This window comes from Beta vulgaris, chromosome 8 (assembly GCF_026745355.1).
Source record: "Beta vulgaris subsp. vulgaris cultivar EL10 chromosome 8, EL10.2, whole genome shotgun sequence".
NCBI classification, from domain to species: Eukaryota; Viridiplantae; Streptophyta; class Magnoliopsida; order Caryophyllales; family Amaranthaceae; genus Beta; species Beta vulgaris.
This window is the reverse complement of record NC_079209.1, coordinates 50564640-50583865: the sequence shown is the minus strand read 5'-3', so window position 1 is coordinate 50583865 and position 19226 is coordinate 50564640. Positions and strand designations below refer to the sequence as shown.

Here is a 19226-nt window from a genome sequence, read left to right as displayed (position 1 = left end):
AAGAGTTTTGTCATAACTTTCCTGCAAGAATGGATTAAGCAAGTTCAAGACACTTAGCCAATGAAAATGAGAAAAACTAAGCCATTTCGAGCCCTTTTTTGGGTTTCATGTTCCCATAATCCTACCTCTATGCCTATTTCAAGTTCTAATGCCTCATGCAAGTCCTAGAATACTCATTTAAACTTTCTACTACTTGGTTGTATGATTCTAAGCAAGTTTAATACACTTAGCCAATGAAAATGAGAGAAACTAAACCATTTCGAGCCTTTTTTGGGTTTCATGTTCCTATAATCCTACCTCTATGCCTATTTCAAGTTCTAATGTCTCATGCAAGTCCTAAAATCTTGCATAAGATCTCAGCGATGTTGTTCTCTAAGCGATTCATCTCACTGACTTTGATTGTGGATGCACACAAGTCTCGAAAGAATTGACTTATTTCGGTTATCGCCTTCCAAACATGCAAAGGAAGCAATTCTTTTAGACCAACCGGCAACAACCTCTCCATGAATACAAGACAGTCATGACTCTTCAATCCTTGCAATTTACTATAATTAAGATCCACGCATCTACTCAAGTTCGATGCAAAGCCATCTGGAAACTTCAAGTCACGTACCCACTCACAAAATACTTTTTTCTGAGCTTTGTCGAGTGTGTAAGGTGCTTTAGGCTTGGTCAAATTCCCCACACCATCATCAACAAGCTCCAGTTCCCGGCGTTTGCAAACACGTGCCATGTCCTTTCTTGCACTAAGGGTGTCTGAAGTTTGGCCCTTCACATCCATCACAGTGTTAATGAGTTGGTCGAAAAAATTCTTCTCAACATGCATGACATCTAAGTTGTGACGGATAATTAAATCTTTCCAATATGGAAGCTCCCACAGAATATTTTGTTTCAACCAACCTTTTTTATCCTTCTTCAATCGGTTCAGCGCCTCAGGACCATCAGTTGCTTTAGGTAAGTCTTTCACGCACTACCACAGTACCTCTCCAGACATTATGTGAGGAGCTACGCCATTCTCAACCTTATTCTTACAAAAAGCAGTCTTATTCTTTCGAAATGGGTGGTCAGAATGAAGAAATTGTCGATGACAATTGAACCATGTCACTTTACCCCCATGTTCAAGCCAGAATGCCTTACTTTTATCCATGCAATAAGGGCATGCCTTCTTTCCAGCAGTAGACCATCCGGACAACATACCATACGCAGGAAAGTCACTAATTGTCCAAAGCAGCGCTGCTCGAAGGTTGAAATTTTGCTTCCTTGAAACATCATAGGTCATAGCCCCAATATGCCACAACTGCTTCAACTCTTCAACTAGAGGTTGCATAAACACATCCAAGTTTGCTTTGGGATTTTTAGGCCCCGAAACGAGCAAAGAAAGAAACATGAATGGTTTCTTCATGCACATGGATGGAGGCAAATTGTATGGTGTGAGGATAACTGGCCAGCATGAATATTGCCCTCCGAACTTACCATATGGAGAAAATCCGTCGGTGCACAGCCCGAGTCTAACATTTCGAGCCTCAACGGCGAAATCGGGAAAGGTTCTATCAAAGTGTTTCCATGCTTCACTGTCACTTGGATGTGCTAAGGTACCTTGCATTCGAGGATTGTCGGCATGCCATGTCATTTCCTGAGAGATGTTCTTAGTTGCAAACAACCTCTGCAACCTCGGTGTGATTGGAAAGTAGATTAACACTTTTGCAGGAATAAGCTTGCCCTTAGAAGTTTTCTTGTACCGATCACTACCGCATACACTACACTTATCTAAGTGAGCATCGCCCTTCCAAAAAAACATACAACCTTTAGGACATGCATGTATCCTCTCATGAGCAAGCTCCAAACCCTTTAGAACTTTCTTTGTCTCGTAGAAAGTTTTTCCCATGTTGTTGTTCTGGGGTATCACCTCATTCAATAAACTAAGAAACCCATCAACACACCTGTGTGGTAGGTTATACTCACACTTTAAACTTATGATTCTAGAAGCCATCTCCAGCACGGACATCTTGCTCCCTTCATACAAGGGATTCTCGGCCGCCTTGAGAAGGTCGAAAAACTTCTTTGCTTCACCATTCGGTTCTTCTTCAACTGAGTTTGAACCGGCACGCATAGCATGATCTTCAGTATTCCCTAAAGCATCCACAACCATATCCATATACGGATTTGACTGAGCGGAAGATGAGGAGGACCCCGTAACACGTTCACCATGACATAACCAGTCAAAGTAATTCGGTTTAAAACCCTTACTGTACAAATGTACTTTGACCATGTCCACATCCAAGTAACGCAAGTTATTACAGCTCATGCATGGACATTTTATCTTCTCACCGTCATTTAAATGTGGATGTTGTAAACAAAACTCAATGAACTTATCAACTCCTTTCACAAACTCAATTCTAAGGCAACGCCCATCAAGTCTGTTATACATACAGCTACATTCCTTCCTTTTCATAATTTAAAACTCTACATACAACTAGAAAATATCAATTCACTATATTCACTACTTGTTAATAGGAGTACGTAAGATATGTATTTAATTATCAACAACAACATTTAACATATTTAATTATCAACAACAACAACACTTAACATGTTCAATTATCAACAACAAATTCACTTAACAACAACAAATTCACTAAACAACAACAACAATACAATTAAAAACAACAACAAATTTACTAAATAACAACAACAATACAATTAAAAACAACAACAACCAATTCACTAAACAACAACAACAATACAATTAAAAACAACAAATTCACTAAACAACAACAACAATACAATTAAAAACAACAACAATCATCATCACACACAACAACAACAACTATCAACAACAACTATGAATAACAACTATACATCAAAAATACCAAAAACCCCAATTAACAACAAGAAATTCAAGCCAAAAATCAACAAAACTAAAATATAAATTCATACCTTAAACAACTGTAGATAAGAGAGAAAAGGCAGCGGCGGCGGGGAGGCGGGGCGGCGGTGCGGCGGCGATCTGCTTCAACCGTAGAAGAGAGAGAAAACAGCGGCCTTTTGTTGTTGTGAAGAGAGAGAGAAAGCAGCGGCGAGTGCGGCGGCGTCGCGAGTCCGGCAGCAGCGCGAGTCCGGTGGGAGTGTCCGGCGACAAGGAGGGAGTGATTCGCCGGCGAAATAGGGAGTTAGGTTTTCGTTGTTTCGATTTCGTGAAGGTGTGTGTGTGGTCGAAATGTTCTGGGAACGGTCGAAGGGTTGGTTGGTATATCCGCCAAATTAGCGTCCGCCAGGTGACATTAGCGTCCGTCTAACCGACGCTAATTTGCGTCTGGCTTAAAAACGGACGCTAAAGTCCTTAGTCGGATGCTAAGTTCCGTCTGTTTAAAAAACGGACGCTAAATCGGACGGTACATAGCGTGGGATACTACATCGGACGGTAATTTGACGTTTACCGTCTGTTTTACTAGACGGACGCTAAAGGCAGACGCAAAATACGCGGATTCTTGTTGTGGATGAAATTGTTCCAAAAATTCACTTTTTGACAACGGAATCAAGACGTTGTCAGAGTGCCTTTGGGTGAGTTAGTATCCTTTGTCATTGTTCGAAAGTATAGGCGGAAGCAAGGTGAGTTGCGGCTAGAGAGGGGTCGAGTTTTCGGCTAGGGAGGGCAGAATACAAGGCAAAGAGGGTCAAAATAATTTAATCTTGAAGATTATTGTGATTGTGTTACTATGCTAGATTTAGGTAAACTCGCTTGATTGGAGTGTATTCCATTGATCATAATATATAGGTTACAATAAAGTATATCCTAATAATATTAGGAAACCTAACTAAAATAAAAGTGTAAGTACAAAATATAATCCTAGTATATTTTATATTATATCAAATAACTCAAATCTATGTTTTGTAAGTGGGTTCTTTTATTTCTTTTCTTTTAGTTCTTTCTTTAGTCTCAACCCACTTTTAGTGTTCCTTTAGAACTCTTAAAAGTATTTATAAAAAAATTGATTTATTTGCTGTGCTTGTTGAATGATTGCACAACAACCGCAAGAAAATGTAGCTCAAAGAAATTTTGCAACTTGAATTTGTCTGGTTTTTTTTTTTTTTGTTGTTGTTGTTTGAAAACACTTATTCCAGAATAGTTTCACTCCAAAAGCGAGGAGCAAAAGAGGCGCGCAAGAACTTGTACAGGAGATTATGTGAACACTTGATGAATTGATCAAACATAATTTTATGTTAAGCTGTGTCACTTGGTCACATGTACCTATTACGGTCATAAAGTGTCCAACTAAGTTATTATATGAAAAATTATATGATTTTGGCCCAAACTAAAGTGCCAAAAAGACCGCAACCATATTGGAGTTTCGAGTGTTTGATACAGGTACTTAAATCAAAAAAACGAGTCGAGTAAATATTGGTAGGAAATACCAAGAACGTTGAGTTTGAGCCTAGATTGGAGTTATTAAACTTAGGAATCATCATTAGTAGGCAGTTGAAAGATTCATGTAGTCGGGAACATTGAAATCCAAGAGCTCAGAAGCAAGAATGACCAGAGCTATTACTTATTCTGCCTGCTATTATAGCTCTAAATAACACTGGATCTCAAGAGTGTGAAGACTGTGAACACTAAAAGCAACGAAGCAACAGCAAACTGTCTAGTCAGGAGATCATAGAGTGAGTTCTCTGCAGAAGCCAGAAAGTGATTCTGCCAGAAAAATACATCACTCCTGAGAGACTCAACCATGCACACATTTGATTTCGGCATGTCATGCCAGTAATGAAGTAGACTCGAAATGCATATTTTTATCTACTAAAATCTTAGGCCCGAAGAACCAGGATTAGTCTGACCCCCCGGTGATGCGATTTTTGTTTATCCGTATCACTCGGGGTTTTGGATAAATCTTCTGCCACAAAAGTTATACCCTGCCTGAACCCTTGGGCTAAAACGGGCCACATTTTTGGGCACAAGCTAGGCCCAGCAAAGCCTACGATCACCTCTAGTTCAGATCTCCAAAAATGTAATAAAGTGATTCTTTTTAGTAACTAGATCGGATCGCAGATTAACGCTTCATATATAGTGTACAATATCTTATGTAATACGATTACACAACAACGATGTAATAGAAGTGAAACAGATAATGGCCTCAGTTGGGGATGGTGAGAAGAGAAATAAGAGACTCATAGTTTGGAAACTTTGCAACAAGCTCACTTTGCTTTGCCGGCTCTGAGTCTTCATACTGGAAAGCGGGTGCACATGTGACTCCAATCAGCGAGTAGTTTTTCTCAGCATCTCTGGGCGTGACTTTAATTTGCGAACCATCCACAGATATGGTAACATCCTTAGTTGGAATAGAACCAAACCACACGTAAGGAGGCACTGTGTGCTGTGGTGTCTCATTCTCAAGAAGGTTAGGCCCAACACGAGTTAACTTCACCTGCCCGTCCATTTCATTCAATTCCACCACCTGGAAGAAGAAGAATGCTCGGTCAAGATCAAAGGGCGCAAAGAATGGAAACAATTAAGATAATCACTCAAATCTGTGCTATGATCTATCTCCTACATTTACAGAGGTAATGCTACTTATTCAGTTATTTGTAATCAGCTAGAACCTCTATGGAATATTAGCCTCTCAACAATGTACCACTGAAATATAGGAACTGGTAAAAACACATCCTAGATGTTGACAATTACAGAGATAATGCTCGGTGATTGGTGAAGGTTAATTAGAGGAAGGATCAGAAGCAAGAAGTCAAGTTAGTGAAAAGAACCATTAGTGATTAGACCATGGGGCAAATATATTAGCTAACTTAAATTTAGCTTGATAGCCATACTCTATTGTTAGTTGCAAAGTTATTGTATAAACACCTAATGATTCAGGAGCAGAGAAAAGATGCTTTTCAAGGGACAATCGATGAATGGAACAGAGAAATCCCACAGTAAACCGGAAAGCCGGAAAATCTTTAAAATGTTTATGCAGAAATTTTGGGGCTGACTGCATGCACAATAAAGTGCTTGAAACTGCAAGGACCCAACAGGCCATCACAGTAGGACTATGTGGGGAAAATAAGCGAGGAGAGACAGTTCACAGGTAGGTTAAAAGGAAGAGACGTAGAGTTGAAGAAGAGATGAGCATTGATAAGTTCTCGAAAGAGGAGGAAACACTAGGGCTAGGGAACATGAAGTGGAGAGCTCAAAATGGTTGCGAGCAGAACATGAAAGTTAAGTGTAGGTTTCTCTGAATGGTGACGTTGGTGGTTGCTATTGTCCTCTCAAACTTTTGCTATGGTCATCCTCATTGTGATTGCTACTGTCCTCTCAAACTGTTACCATCGGGTTCTGTAGTGACTTGCTTGCTACAAGTGCTCATCTTTTGTTAAATAAGAGCACTCTTTTTTGCTGATATTTTACTAATTCTACAAGTGTTCATCTATCCCTAAAGCATTAAGTCAAAAAATGCCATCCTATTACATACATAATATCACACAAGAACAGCCACATGCCTTTTTCAACACTGATTTTCTTTTCTTTTACTCGTTTCGAGCAGTCAGGATGCCATATCTTTACCATTAAAGTACTCCATTAATCACCACAGGTGTTGCCTAGATGATGTCTCTTGACAAGCACTCTAAGTACTATACTAGCTGTGACTATGTTGCTCAATTTTACTATACTTTGAGGTTGATCTTAAACAAAATCAGTTGTATCCTCGACTCCTCGTATTGCACATACTTATCTCTTTCATTTTCAACTATCGTGTTATGTATGATGATACCAATCTGCTAAGATGTGCACCATGGGCGTAAAGAAACTAATCACATTCCAAACCGAGGTTCTAAAAGATCGGATCTTCATAGTCACAGCTGCAAGGCTGCCTTGACCTAACCCTCTTACCCTGATCTAGATCAGACCTCATCTAAGTAACTAGGATAAATAATATACTTCCTCTGTTTCATAATACTCGCTACACTTTCCATTGTGGGAAGTTTCACATTACTTGCTACACTTCCTTTTTGGGCAATAAACTCTCTCTATCTCTCTCCTCTCACATGGGTCCCTTATCTTTTTACTCTCTACCTCTCTCTTCTCCAAAAATTACCTAGGAGTTTGTGAGTTGAGAAGTGTAGCGAGTAATATGAAATGGAGGAAGTAGTAACTGTGGCACAACGATTTCCACTCATATGTGTTAAAAGTTTGCGTATAGACAATGTACACTAGCACACACGTATTTTTGCACATAACATCACATATGTATACAAGCAAAAGTAAGCAGCATCAGATATATCTCAATTAACAGAATGAATCATACCGTAATCGGATCACCTATGTAATGGTGAAAGGTTTCAGCACAAGGAATGCGGTGGATACGTGCCACGGAACCTGAAGGCAGCAAGAAGTAAATGGCAGTGCTAACAGCCCGGTCCACCTTGTCTGATCATTCATTGATGAACTTCTTGGAAGTCAGAAATAAAATCCAATGTTTCATAAAACACAAAAGTCACAGTTCAAGAATCAAGATCAAACTTCCATAGTTCATAGATAGCCATTCATTTATGTTTCAATTGTGCAATATACTTATATCATAATGCAGATGTAAGCAATTCAATTGAAATTTGAAACATTAAGGTAAAGCACATAGCTTATTAACTAAAAGGGCCGTCTTGAATATTTTGGGACTCATAATTCTTGTCCACACTATAAAAATAGGCCCTAAGATAAAAATGTTATGCATGATTTTAAAAATATCCATAATATATGTTCTTTAAAGTAATCATATTAACATCAATTATTGCCAAATAAAACACCTAAATCATACAATTTTTTGGTCTATGAATAAAAAAAAAACAATAGAGCTATAACTTTTGAACCTTGTAATTGTAATGTAGGTCGCTTCGCACACCCTATTAGATGTAATGACTAACGAGCACTATTAATGAACCCACATGGGAAAACAATTATAGGGTCGAGGTCGACTAACATGAATCGTCGTAAGAAATCGAATCCGTGACTAATGAGCAAAAAAATGTGAAGAATAAAACCAAGAGTGGTATATAATTAAGTAGACATAAAGTAAAAGATATAACATTAAGAAAAGTGAGGTATAGAATATACATTGAGAAGGAAGGAGAGATTTGGAGAGTGTGATAGAGTTATCTCTCATAGTCTCGACGTAAAACCCACCATCTGGGTGAGATTGTAGATTCAATTTATCCACTATTTCTGATACTTTCAACATCTTTTTAAAACTCTACAAAAATGTTCAGAACATATAAATTATAGTGGAGTGAAGATTTTAAAGAAAAAAAAATGGAAGTTTGGATATGATTTGCATTTCTCAGAAAATCTCTCTCTTTTGAGAAGATATATAGTGGGCCGTGGGCTGTGGGTCGTGGGTCGTGGGCCGTGGGTTGTGGGCCGTCCGTGGGGGACGTGTGATGAGACGGACCACGGAAACAGGCATTGAATTAGGCGTTGGAAAGTCTGCATTAAATTATTGAATGGGTGTTGTTGTACGCAGCCCACAATTCGATCACAGTAGGGTAGTGTAGTAAGTAGACTGATGAGATTAGTGGTTGCTGTGGCGTTTGCAAACTTAAGCCATATTCGCTTCACGTGAAATAAGGGGTTTCTGATTGTTTTATATCAGGAAAGATAATTGATACGAAAATCGATTTATGCTAGGTTATTAGCATGTAGGACACACCAGTTCAGAGATTAGGTACAAGGCTAAACAGTCCAGAGTAGATGCCCTAACATATTGTTGAAATGAGGATTCGAATCTTAGGCAATGGCCTCAAATTCGGAGTGTTGTTCCACTGAGCTACTGCCTCTCCTTCAAGGGGTTTCTCATATGATTTTATGAGATCTATTTTAATTTTTTGGATTAATCTGTTATGATACTAGACCTATTAGGTAAAAGTAGTTGTTAGACTTTTAGCAGTAAGTCGTGAGCTTTTTAGGTGTAGTGATAACTGTTAGTTGTGAAACTAGTTATCTGAGGTTGAAGTGTTCAGTAATAATAGTTGTTGAGAAAATTTTAATGTGTAATTATACGTAAAAATGGTAGTTTTTGAAAAAAGCTACTCAAAAACTAATATTGTCTATTGTGTGCCTAGCCCGATTTCAAATTCTTTTCAGATTCTTTTTCTCGTTTTTCTTTAAGTTTAATCGCTTGGTTTGTAATTGTTCCTTGCTTATGTTATAGTTTCTGCTTTAGAGAGCAAGTTAAATCAAATTGGAATTTGTTTCATAAATTTTGATTGTTTTTTAGTTGTATTTAAATATATTAATCTCAAAACTTTTGCATTCCAAAGCATTATAATCAAATTGTTGCAACTTATAACAAACAAAATTGTATTACTAGTACATTTATGTATTTCCTATCTAATATCAACTACGCATGATATAGAACACATACTATCACTACCTAAACCGCTTAAATTTAGGAAATATAATAATTACACGAATTATTAGAATAGATAATCTAATTTTAATGTAAAACTAAACAAGTCCAAGCATATATTTTCCTAACAAGTCTATTTCATGTCATTTTAGCCAAACACTATCACTAAACATCACGCACCAACCTAGTCGTCCCTTCTCTTCTTTTTCCTTTGCTTCCCTTTTGGATCTCGAACTACAGACAATTTTAATAAATAATCTGGTAGTCTTATCGAATGGATTAAACTAGTCAAATATATAAATAGTCAAATATATAAATAGTAAATTTTTTTTGTTAAATTAATTATCATAAGAGATAATTAATAATCATTATTTTTTAAAGGATGAATTATAATAATTACTATTCCATAAAAAATTCTGAGGGGTAGTATTTACGTTAGTGGTAATATTTATGTTATCCATGGTCAATGTTTTTGTCTAATAAGGTCAAATAAGTTTCAAACATGTCTAATAAGTTTCAATCAGGTCCAATAAAGGTCTAATAAGTTTCAATCAAGGCCAATAAGGTCTAATAAGTTTCAATAAGGTCAAATAAGTTCCAATCAGGTTCAATCAGGTCCAATAAGTTGAATCAGGTCCAATCAGGTTTAATAAGTTCCAATAAGTTCAGTTCAGGTTCAATAAGTTCAGTTCAGATAAGGTCCAATAAGTTCGGGGCCAATAAGTTGAATAGAACTCACCCTAAATGGTTTAAAGAATGTGATTATTGAATGGATTAAACTAGTTATTAAATAGATTAAACTAGTTACTATATTCAGAAAGGTGATATGTTCTCTTCTTAATATTGGGCTTGATTCATTGCCTAATTCTAAATTAATAGTAAACCGTCTTTCACAAAACCTGTAATAATTAACATGTACCTTTTATACTTTATTTTGAGCTAGGATATTGTACTTCATCCACTTTGTTTTGATTGCAACATTTTGACTTTTTTACTATTCACATTTGACCTTCTATGATAAATAATACATAAGAAAAAAACATAGTAATATGTAATTTTATTTGATTCGTCTCAATGTGTATTTTCTAAATAAATTATTTGCATAATTTTTACAAATATATCACTACAATATTAGAAGACAAAATCATATCTCGCCAAGTTAAAAACCCAACTATTGCATTTTAAAACTATATTTTTAAAATAGAAAGATATTTACACCTGTTAACTTTGTATACGCCATATGCATGTGAAATTCAATTGTCAACTACCTCAAATTACGCAAATGCGGTAAATGAGATTTTGTTTCGTTATGAAACTATCAATAATCAAAGAACCTAGAAGTAGTCCATATCTTATGCACTACAAATAAATTCCTCCCTGTGTAACAGTTGACTATAAGCCTCTTCAGCCAAGCAAACATGGCATGGGTAATCTATCTTCTCCTCTTATTTACCACAAACACCATTTCAATACGTGGTGATAATGAAGACGATGAAAGACGTGCTAGAGTTTGCTATGGAAATTCCACAGAAGAAAACTATGTATATCAAACCAATATACATTCACTTCTATCATCTTTTGTCTCTGAGTCCTCTTCTTCGCATCCACCAAGTTTCTTCAAAACCGCGGTTGGTGAAGCTCCCCCTAGGGCTTACGGTACTTATCTTTGTCGAGGTGATATAGGTGCTCGACGATGTCACAACTGTTTGGTGAAATTAACAGAATTTCTCGCCCCTTTAGAGATTTACAATACGGAGTGCTATGCATATCAATTGAACTACGATTGCATAGTACACTATTCAAATAGCTCAAAGTTCGTTAATGACGAGGTAGAAGAGTTCAACGGTGGACCCATTGGGGACAAGGTGATAACTAACTATCGCCAGTACAATGAGACACTGTCAAATGCAACACGGGAGCTCATTACAGAAGCCAGTTACGGCAATTGGACGAAGCCTAATTCCGCTACCAGGGTAGTTGAGGTGATCGGTTCTCATGAGAAGATTTACATGATGGTTCAATGCACGCCTGATATATCAGCAATGAATTGCAGTAAATGCTTAGGAAAATTATATCCTATTCTTCCAGATTGTTGTAATGGTACGCAAGGTGGACAAATTCTTCACGCTAATTGCTTTATGATGTACAATAATCAATCCTTCTTTAGTAGTGCGTACCATAATCATATGCCACATTATATCCATGTGATCTTGATCATGTTACTAAATATGTACTTTGTGTGAACTTTATATATGTGCTTTGCTCTTAAACACATTGTATATATGTATGGCTTTTGCCTAATGATGTGAATATGTCGTTTTACTTCGTCCTCATGTCATATATGTATGACTTTCGGGCTTCAAATTTTCATTTGTATATCTGAATGATACTATTTATCTCTGCACTCTGTATTATCTTAGCTTGTCAAATTACCTGCCTAGCTAATTTAAACATTCGACTATATGGTTTGTGAATAATTCTATTATCTGTATCACATGATAACCTGGTACCATATTATACTTAAGTGATAACTTTCAATCCTAAAATCCGGGATTATCCAAGGTTATCAAGACAATCCACAGCCACTGTACCCATTCTCAGAATAGGAACAAGGGTAGCTTACGACAGCCGTCTTCTGTAAAAATTGGCAACCCAAGGAGCAAGTTCAAGGTTACCTGGATTCCTTGAATTCACAGAATAGTAATCTGACCAGTAAAATTGGCGTCTGTCTGTAAATCTTCCATCTGAATACAAGCAAAATGGTAACCAATCTTCACCCCCGTTCATTCTTCTCTTCCGCTCTCTAGGATAAGCCAATGGTGCCTGCACATACCTGCATAACAAGAGAAGTATCATAAAGAATATCCGGAGGGAAAAAACCTAAAAAGTAGAGGAAAAAAATTGGCAGGCAGACAGTGGAAGGATACTTTCACTCTTTTGATAATGATGATATAGGGTGTGTCCTATTCAACTTATATTGACTTATTCAAACTTAATTGAACCTGTCTTAAGTTATCTGAACTTATTGAAACTTATTTGAACTTATTTTTTTCTGAAAGTCATAATAAGTTGAATGTGACACTATCATAATATGAGATTACTCGATGACTAAGGTCCATAATAAGAAGAATCATACCTGATGCCATCTAGAGTAGCATCCCAGCCAAAATGGGTGTGGCCAAACACATGGCATGCAGCTTCGCTACCTTCGGCACCATGTATAGACCTTACTCGAGCCTCAAGAAAGCTGGAACCGATTATTTTAGGAAGGTTTGGATAGAAAAGCATTCTTTTTTCAGGACATAAATCTTGCCTGTGAGAGTTTAGAACATAAGAGAAATTGCAAGCTTATAAGCACTCCATCTAATAAAAATCAAGCATCCGGTAAGAAAAGAGAATGTAACTACTTTTGGACCCTGCCCCCCCCCCCCCCCACCCCCCCACCCACCCACAACACACACAAACAAAAACATTGAAATATTTAAAAATGTATGCCTGAAATTTTATACATACTAGGTGTAAACAGTGAAAAAGAATGCATAGCTTAAATTAAGAAACATCTAGCTTAAAACTAACCTAGGAACAAAATGAGAAAATGTAATTACTTTTTCACATTTTCTCTGGATTTCTTCAATTATATAGGAATGTTTCTCATTCATTGCATCAAAATACTGAGCAAGAGAGTCATTCTTATCACAGAGCTCAGAAGACCATCTGCAAGCATGAAAATCTTTACATACCTACAAAAAATGACCATAGAACAAAGAGCATGGTTAGACTTTTCATTCAAGTCTATAACTGAAAGTAAATTTGTCAAATAAAATTACAAAAATCATCCAAGAGAAGGAAGAGAGAAAACATAAAAGCACATGATACTATTTAGGATTTGTTTTTCCAAATAGCATCTTTTAAAATGCAACTAGTTATTAGGCCCGGGCTATGCTCCGGGTAAGGAAAATTTTCATTCTTTAATATTATATACTTTAAGATGATAACACTAAATGTTATTTGGTCTAGTGGTTAAGACTTTAGTATATGTTCTTGAGGTCCCGGGATCAAATCCTATACTATGCAATTTCTAACTTTTTTTATTGTTGTGAATTACATGGAGTAAACCCCCCTTAGGGAGAGCGCCACGTGGCACCGTTCCTTCTTTAGGCACGCCTTTTAATATATTTGTATAGATTTTGAAAGTCCAGATTATACTTTCTGCGTTCTTTTTCAATTGCAACATATACCTTTCTAGAACGTTTCAGAAATTGCAACATTTCGTTACTTGGTATCAAAAACCCCCAAAAAGGCATTTATCTCTTCTTTAGCAAAATAACATGGGTATTCAAGACAAACTCACCCCTTTATTCTATTTCCTTAAAAGTGTGCCAAACTCCCGAATGTCGCAACTTGCAATAGATAAAGAATGCAGGAAGTATTTCCTAAAAACACCTTATAAGACCATTTCCTTGTTTTTTAGCACCTTACCACCGATTTGTGGACAACGAAGTCAAAATTCTGGTGTTGACCGACATTTTCCTTTCCTCTATTACATCCCCTTCCATATCTTTTCATCCTCTCCTCTTCCATACTAACCATACCCGCACAACCCAAGTCAATCATCGCCACCACGCCTGCCCCCCTTTCCTTTCCCCTCGAGCCCATAGGAAGAGAGAAAATATGAGAGAAAGGTGATAGGAGAGGCAGAGAGGTGGTGGTGATTGGATTGGGGGGGGGGGGGGGTTAGTATCATAGAATGGAGAGAAAAAATAAATAGAAGGGAAGGGGTAAAAATAGCCTTGGTACAGAAAAAAAAAATTGAACACCAAAATCTTGACTTTTTGGCTAGAAACCAGTGGTGAGGTCCTAACAAACAAGAAACAGTGGTAATTTACAGAAATTTTATTCTACAAGGTGAATTTGATGAAAAATCCTACTATTTATCAACGCACAAAGACAAAAGGGAAAATAACTTGCAGAAACCACAAGAAACAAAGGTCAATCCTACTGAAATACTTCAGCTAGACAAAGGTATATTCAGTAATAAATTTCCGATAAGTTTGTGCAAATGAACATTGAGGATGACAGCCAGCTCTGAAGCTGGTTGGTCTAAAAAAAAACAGTCATTGAGATATAATTGTTCTTCATATAGGAATGCAAAAGGATACAATGTCAACATTTGGCCTAATAAATTGACTAAACTTGGCATAAATCATATGGTAACCTACAATGTACAGTTATAAATCTAAGAACAAATCAATCAACAATCACAGCAAAAGATTCAGAAATGGTCACTAGGTTAAGAAAAGATTTACCATCTTCAAGGAAGGAACACTTAATCCAGTTATGTCCTGCTCTGTATCAAAACTCTAAAAGCATACAGTTCTAGTGAGAGAAAAATCAACAGTATTAAAATTATTCAATACAATCATAACAATGTGGAAGAGTTTTCTTCCAAGATACACAAACCATATTTAAAAGAAACAACAGAGAAACCATAAACTTACCTCATGATACCACGAGTAGAGGGGTATGATTCCCAAGTCGCCTATGATCAAAGGACTTGATTCCACTCCAAGTTCACCACATGCATGAAGCAATGCATTGAGCTTATCAAGTGAATCATGCTGGATAAATTTTACTAGCATAAGCAACTTTCTGAACACTTAAAAAAACTGCAAAAAGCAGTAATAAGCCATACATGCAGGGTTAAATGAAGTCGTCAACTATGTAAACTTGAGTTGCCTGCAGCAGCTAATAAAACATATTGACATTATGCTTTGTCAGCTTACAATGCAAATAGTATTGATAAAGAATAGATAACTTCAAAAATTGAAGCAGGCACTCATGCGTCATGAGGTGAATTGGTTAAAAGTTGCAGTCTGTAATTTGACTAAAAGATACCAAGGTACAATTGAAGTTTAATGTTAAGCTCTCATTTTGGTCAAAGATTGAAACTCAAAGAACATCTTAATATCTTAGTGAAGTAATGAGTTACACAAAAGTCCAAAGTATCATTAGTTTACCAGGTAAAGACTGCAATCTTCTTTTTCACATGCCATAGAGTTACACTCAGATACTTCAAGACAAGGTCATCAAAAACATGTGAGGTGCACCCACATCAGTTATTGACTTAAATTATTTTGATATATGCGATGTCCTACACTTTCTAATTCTCCTCTTTTTTAAATATCAGCATCACAGAAATCAGTACCAAAGGTCAGCTATACAAATCTCCTTTCCAGTTCCATCCAAACATTTTCTCATGTATTTCTAGAACCTTGTTCTAGGGTTGGTGTTCCCACTTCCCCCTTTCTACAGTCTGTCACATTTGAGTAATTTCAATAATAATTGACTAACCAATACTATGTTAAAAGCATCCAATTTAATCTACGAATCCCCTATCTATTCAATTGATCAAACATGATTAATTAGAGTAGTTGATATGTGAAGTATATTATGGTTAAGCTGACGTACCATATCACTAGTTATCGAGATAAATTCAACAAATATGAATTACAATTAAACATGTTTATAGTAGTACTACATTGTGACACATTGGAATACGACAGTATATGTGTGTGTGACATTATATAACATGAAGTCATGACTACCATTTTACAATCCAATGTGAATTTGGCAGATCTGTGAATCAAACCATTGCCAAGGGGATTCATAAATCATCGCACAAGTTTATAGGTTTTGTGAGTCTGCTTAAAGCTACGAAATGTAGCAGATGCAAGAAAGCATGAACAACAGGTAAGTACACATGTCAAAGCAAACTTGGTAATACGGTAAAAGATAGGTTTTCTGGTTTGAATTAGAAAAAGATAAGTTCAAGAATCAAGAGCACTAACCCACAGAGTTGTAGTCACTAAAGTGAGCAAGACAACACTTGGCATTCAGGACTCAAGAGTCTATATCCAAGACTCCAACAATTTATATGGAGGGAAAGGAATGGAAAATTAATATTTAATGGTACCAAGCAAAGTAAACAAGAGTCTAATTCTTACAAAGTCTTCACCCTCCTTGCGGCACCAAAGATCATGGTTCCCAGGCACAAAGAAAACATGCTTGAATCTACTCGTCAAAAGAGACATAGTTGAGAAGAACTTATCATATGTCTCAGCCACATCCCCGGCAACAAGGAGGATGTCTTCCTGGTGGCTTGTGGAAGATATGCACCTTACCCATGTCATGTTCTCTGTATAATCAGTATGCAAGTCTGAGAGCACAAAGACCCGCTTATTCTCCATATATTTATGCACTGAAGCATATATCCTAGAACTTCTAGTACCAACTCTTTTAATTCTGTTTCTGGATCTTCTCCAGGTTAGCTGTCTTGATATACTGTCTGACCACTGACTAGAATGCGCTACACTTTGCAAAGACAATGAAAACCCTCCTACCATTAGGCCACTCTAACAATCAGCTTTACCCGGACTCTGAGCTCCTGGGACAATAATTGAAAAGAGAAAAATCTTAAAACTTAGGCATCATGCTTGTTTTCTGCACAAGGACCAGGACTCCAAAACTATCCAACGAAAAGCAGGGTGTTTCAAAATTGAAACAGCAAATGCTCGGTCCTAACTTACAAGGAGCATAATCGAAGTAAAAACTGGGAGACCAAAGAACACACCAAGCATGTCTCTTTACAACTAAGTATTAGACTAATAGGAAGGTGCAACTCCAATGATGCATTTTTGCTGGCTTAAAATCCTCCAAGATAGAGGAATCTGCTTGACCATCGAAGTTCGTAATCAGTGGTCGGTTTTGGTTCATTTTGGGTGAATTGGCGAATTCAAAAGGCGAATTAGATAGCGAACTAGGTAATACTGTTCGTAATTATACCCAACTAACTAACCAAAACAACCTACTTGATTAACATGTGTGGGGCCCAGTGTAGCTACATGTATAATGTATTCCTCACCATTGGTGAAGATTGTAGCTGGAAATTAGTGTAGCTGAAAATGTTCAATGTGGCAAGTAAACCTACAAACTGTCTTTGCCCAACCACCAGACATGTTTTAGTTGCACAAAAGCACAATCACTTATAAACAATAACTCCAAAAAAAAAAAAGTGACTTTAATTCTTGACCAAATCCCCAATGTATACCAGAATAATGTGAACGACTAAACCCTGCCCTGTATTTTTAGGGCGACAGTAAGAAAAAAAAAAAGAAGGTGATGAATATCAAAGCACCAGAATAATCTGTGTTAAATTGGGTAAATATGATGTATGAAAACCCAGGTAAACAATAACAGTAACAAAATAATTTCTTGAAACACATTTCAATCATTAATCTAACATTCATGATACTTAACATATGCAATCACTCTACTCTACACCTGAACTTCATATATGAAACCCTGTATTAGCAAATGGAGGGTTGAATTCAAATTGCTATTATGGGTATAATTAAAGAAGAATTAAGCATCAGAAAATGCAGCAAATTGAGTAATTAACCCAGATAAGAGTAAAATAATCAGGTAAATTGACCTTGAAAAAAATAGCATGGATATGTAATATGTTTGTGTTTAATTTAATGCAAGAGATTAGACAAAAAACGTACGAAATTAAACAGTGATTTCCGGCGGTGCTAACTTTTATGTCGTGAGCGAAGTTTCCCCTTGTTGCCTACGCTGAGTGATTGAATCATTGAATATTTGAATGAAATGGTCTATGTGCTGAAAAATGTCTAAGGGATGGGGGAGAACTACATATTTTTTTAGTTGCACCATTTGGATTTGTGGCACTATTCATCAATCAATTTTACTTTATTAAACTATCTCACATTATTATAAAGAAAAAATATAGTCAAGTGAAGTCTTTCTAAATTCGTCTCAATAAGATCCAATAAGAAATATTAACGTTCAAAGAATCGTCTCGACAAATGTGAAAAAGCAAATGGTGCAACTAAAAAAATACAGAGGTAGTATGAACATATTGAGTTGGGTCCCTTAGAAATACAGCTCGTCTTGCAAGAGACCGCCTAATTGTAACATTATAATTAGGCAGGCCCAAGTCCAAACAATATGAGCTAATCAAGCCATATTGCAAATTAAAAAAAAAAAACACAGCAGCTTGCATTTCTCTTTCCTCTCTCTCCTCTCTTCATTCTCTTCAATGGTGGAATTTTCCCACCAAGGGAAATCCTCCATAGCAGCTCCATCATCACCTTCTCCGATTTCGATTCTCCGATTACGATGATGTCGAACTTCAACGAGAGAAGCTTCGAAATTCGACGACTGCACCCATTCGTCCACCATTGACGTTTCTCTACAACTTCAAAACCTTCCATTACAAGATTATTGTCTCTCCAAGTTCTACTCTAATGTTCTACCTCACACAATTAACGCTTGTTATGGTGATTTTTCGATCACTTCCTGCCCTAGCCATGGCGAGTTTCAAATTTCGGGGGTTAATTTTGAATCTTGACTTTTCTCGTGAATTTTTGTGTGTTTACGTCTACGATTATATCGTTAAATTTTAGGTTTGCATTGTTAATTTAGTGTTTGAATTATGTCTAATTGTTTCTGGAGTTGAGAACGACGAACGGACATGAGTTTGTATGTATGCTTTGATTTTGGAGGCTATATTGATATTCTTGAAGTTCTAAGCTCTCTTTGATATCCTTTAGGATTTGAAGATGATGAAATTGTCACTTACAATTACAATGTATTTGCACATAGATTCTTGTATACGAGGGATGCTCTTATATGGTTTATGTTGTAGATAGTTAATTGCCCTATAGGTGATGATGAGGCTGTTGAGTTATTGGATAAAGAATTTTCGGAGAAGATGGCGAAGGGAAAAGGGTACATTGGAAGCTGATTTGAAGTTGTTCG

At 36.7% G+C, this 19226-nt stretch overlaps 2 protein-coding genes across 5 annotated transcripts; both read right to left on the bottom strand.

The window, feature by feature from the left end:
- Window positions 1-5002: 5002 nt before the first annotated feature.
- On the bottom strand, window positions 5003-9650 carry LOC104901661 (hypothetical protein). The gene is made up of 3 exons (XM_010689253.4): window positions 8096-9650; window positions 7293-7414; window positions 5003-5450 (listed from the first exon to the last, which is right to left on the bottom strand). Exons 1-3 carry the CDS (start codon window positions 8217-8219, stop codon window positions 5130-5132), a joined length of 567 nt encoding a protein of 188 aa, XP_010687555.2. The 5' UTR covers window positions 8220-9650; the 3' UTR covers window positions 5003-5129.
- Window positions 9651-10415: 765 nt separating this feature from the next.
- LOC104901659 (hypothetical protein) lies at window positions 10416-18079 on the bottom strand. 4 transcript variants are annotated; one of them, XM_010689251.4, is made up of 7 exons: window positions 17951-18079; window positions 16391-16830; window positions 14885-15004; window positions 14693-14746; window positions 12963-13126; window positions 12523-12699; window positions 10416-12219 (listed from the first exon to the last, which is right to left on the bottom strand). In XM_010689251.4, exons 2-7 carry the CDS (start codon window positions 16787-16789, stop codon window positions 12006-12008), a joined length of 1128 nt encoding a protein of 375 aa, XP_010687553.1. In that variant the 5' UTR covers window positions 16790-16830; window positions 17951-18079; the 3' UTR covers window positions 10416-12005. The 4 variants fall into 4 exon arrangements, with proteins under 4 accessions (XP_010687553.1, XP_019106800.1, XP_048490214.1 ...); XM_019251255.3 differs by lacking the exon at window positions 17951-18079 and adding an exon at window positions 17878-17895; XM_048634257.2 differs by lacking the exon at window positions 14693-14746.
- Between the last annotated feature and the right edge of the window lie 1147 nt (window positions 18080-19226).

Bases quoted from the DNA above. Each gene is read 5' to 3' on its own strand.
- LOC104901661 (XM_010689253.4), bottom strand. From the start codon at position 8,219: ATGTTGAAAGTATCAGAAATAGTGGATAAATTGAATCTACAATCTCAC. The intron at 7,415-8,095 runs GTATATTCTATA...ATGAATGATCAG, and splicing joins ATCTCTCCTTCCTTCTCAAT to ACAAGGTGGACCGGGCTGTT. The intron at 5,451-7,292 runs GTATGATTCATT...TTCTTCTTCCAG, and splicing joins ACATAGGTGATCCGATTACG to GTGGTGGAATTGAATGAAAT.
- LOC104901659 (XM_010689251.4), bottom strand. From the start codon at position 16,789: ATGGTAGGAGGGTTTTCATTGTCTTTGCAAAGTGTAGCGCATTCTAGT. The intron at 15,005-16,390 runs GTAAGAATTAGA...AAATTTATCCAG, and splicing joins GCAAGGAGGGTGAAGACTTT to CATGATTCACTTGATAAGCT. The intron at 12,700-12,962 runs GTTAGTTTTAAG...AAACTCTCACAG, and splicing joins TTTTCTCATTTTGTTCCTAG to GCAAGATTTATGTCCTGAAA.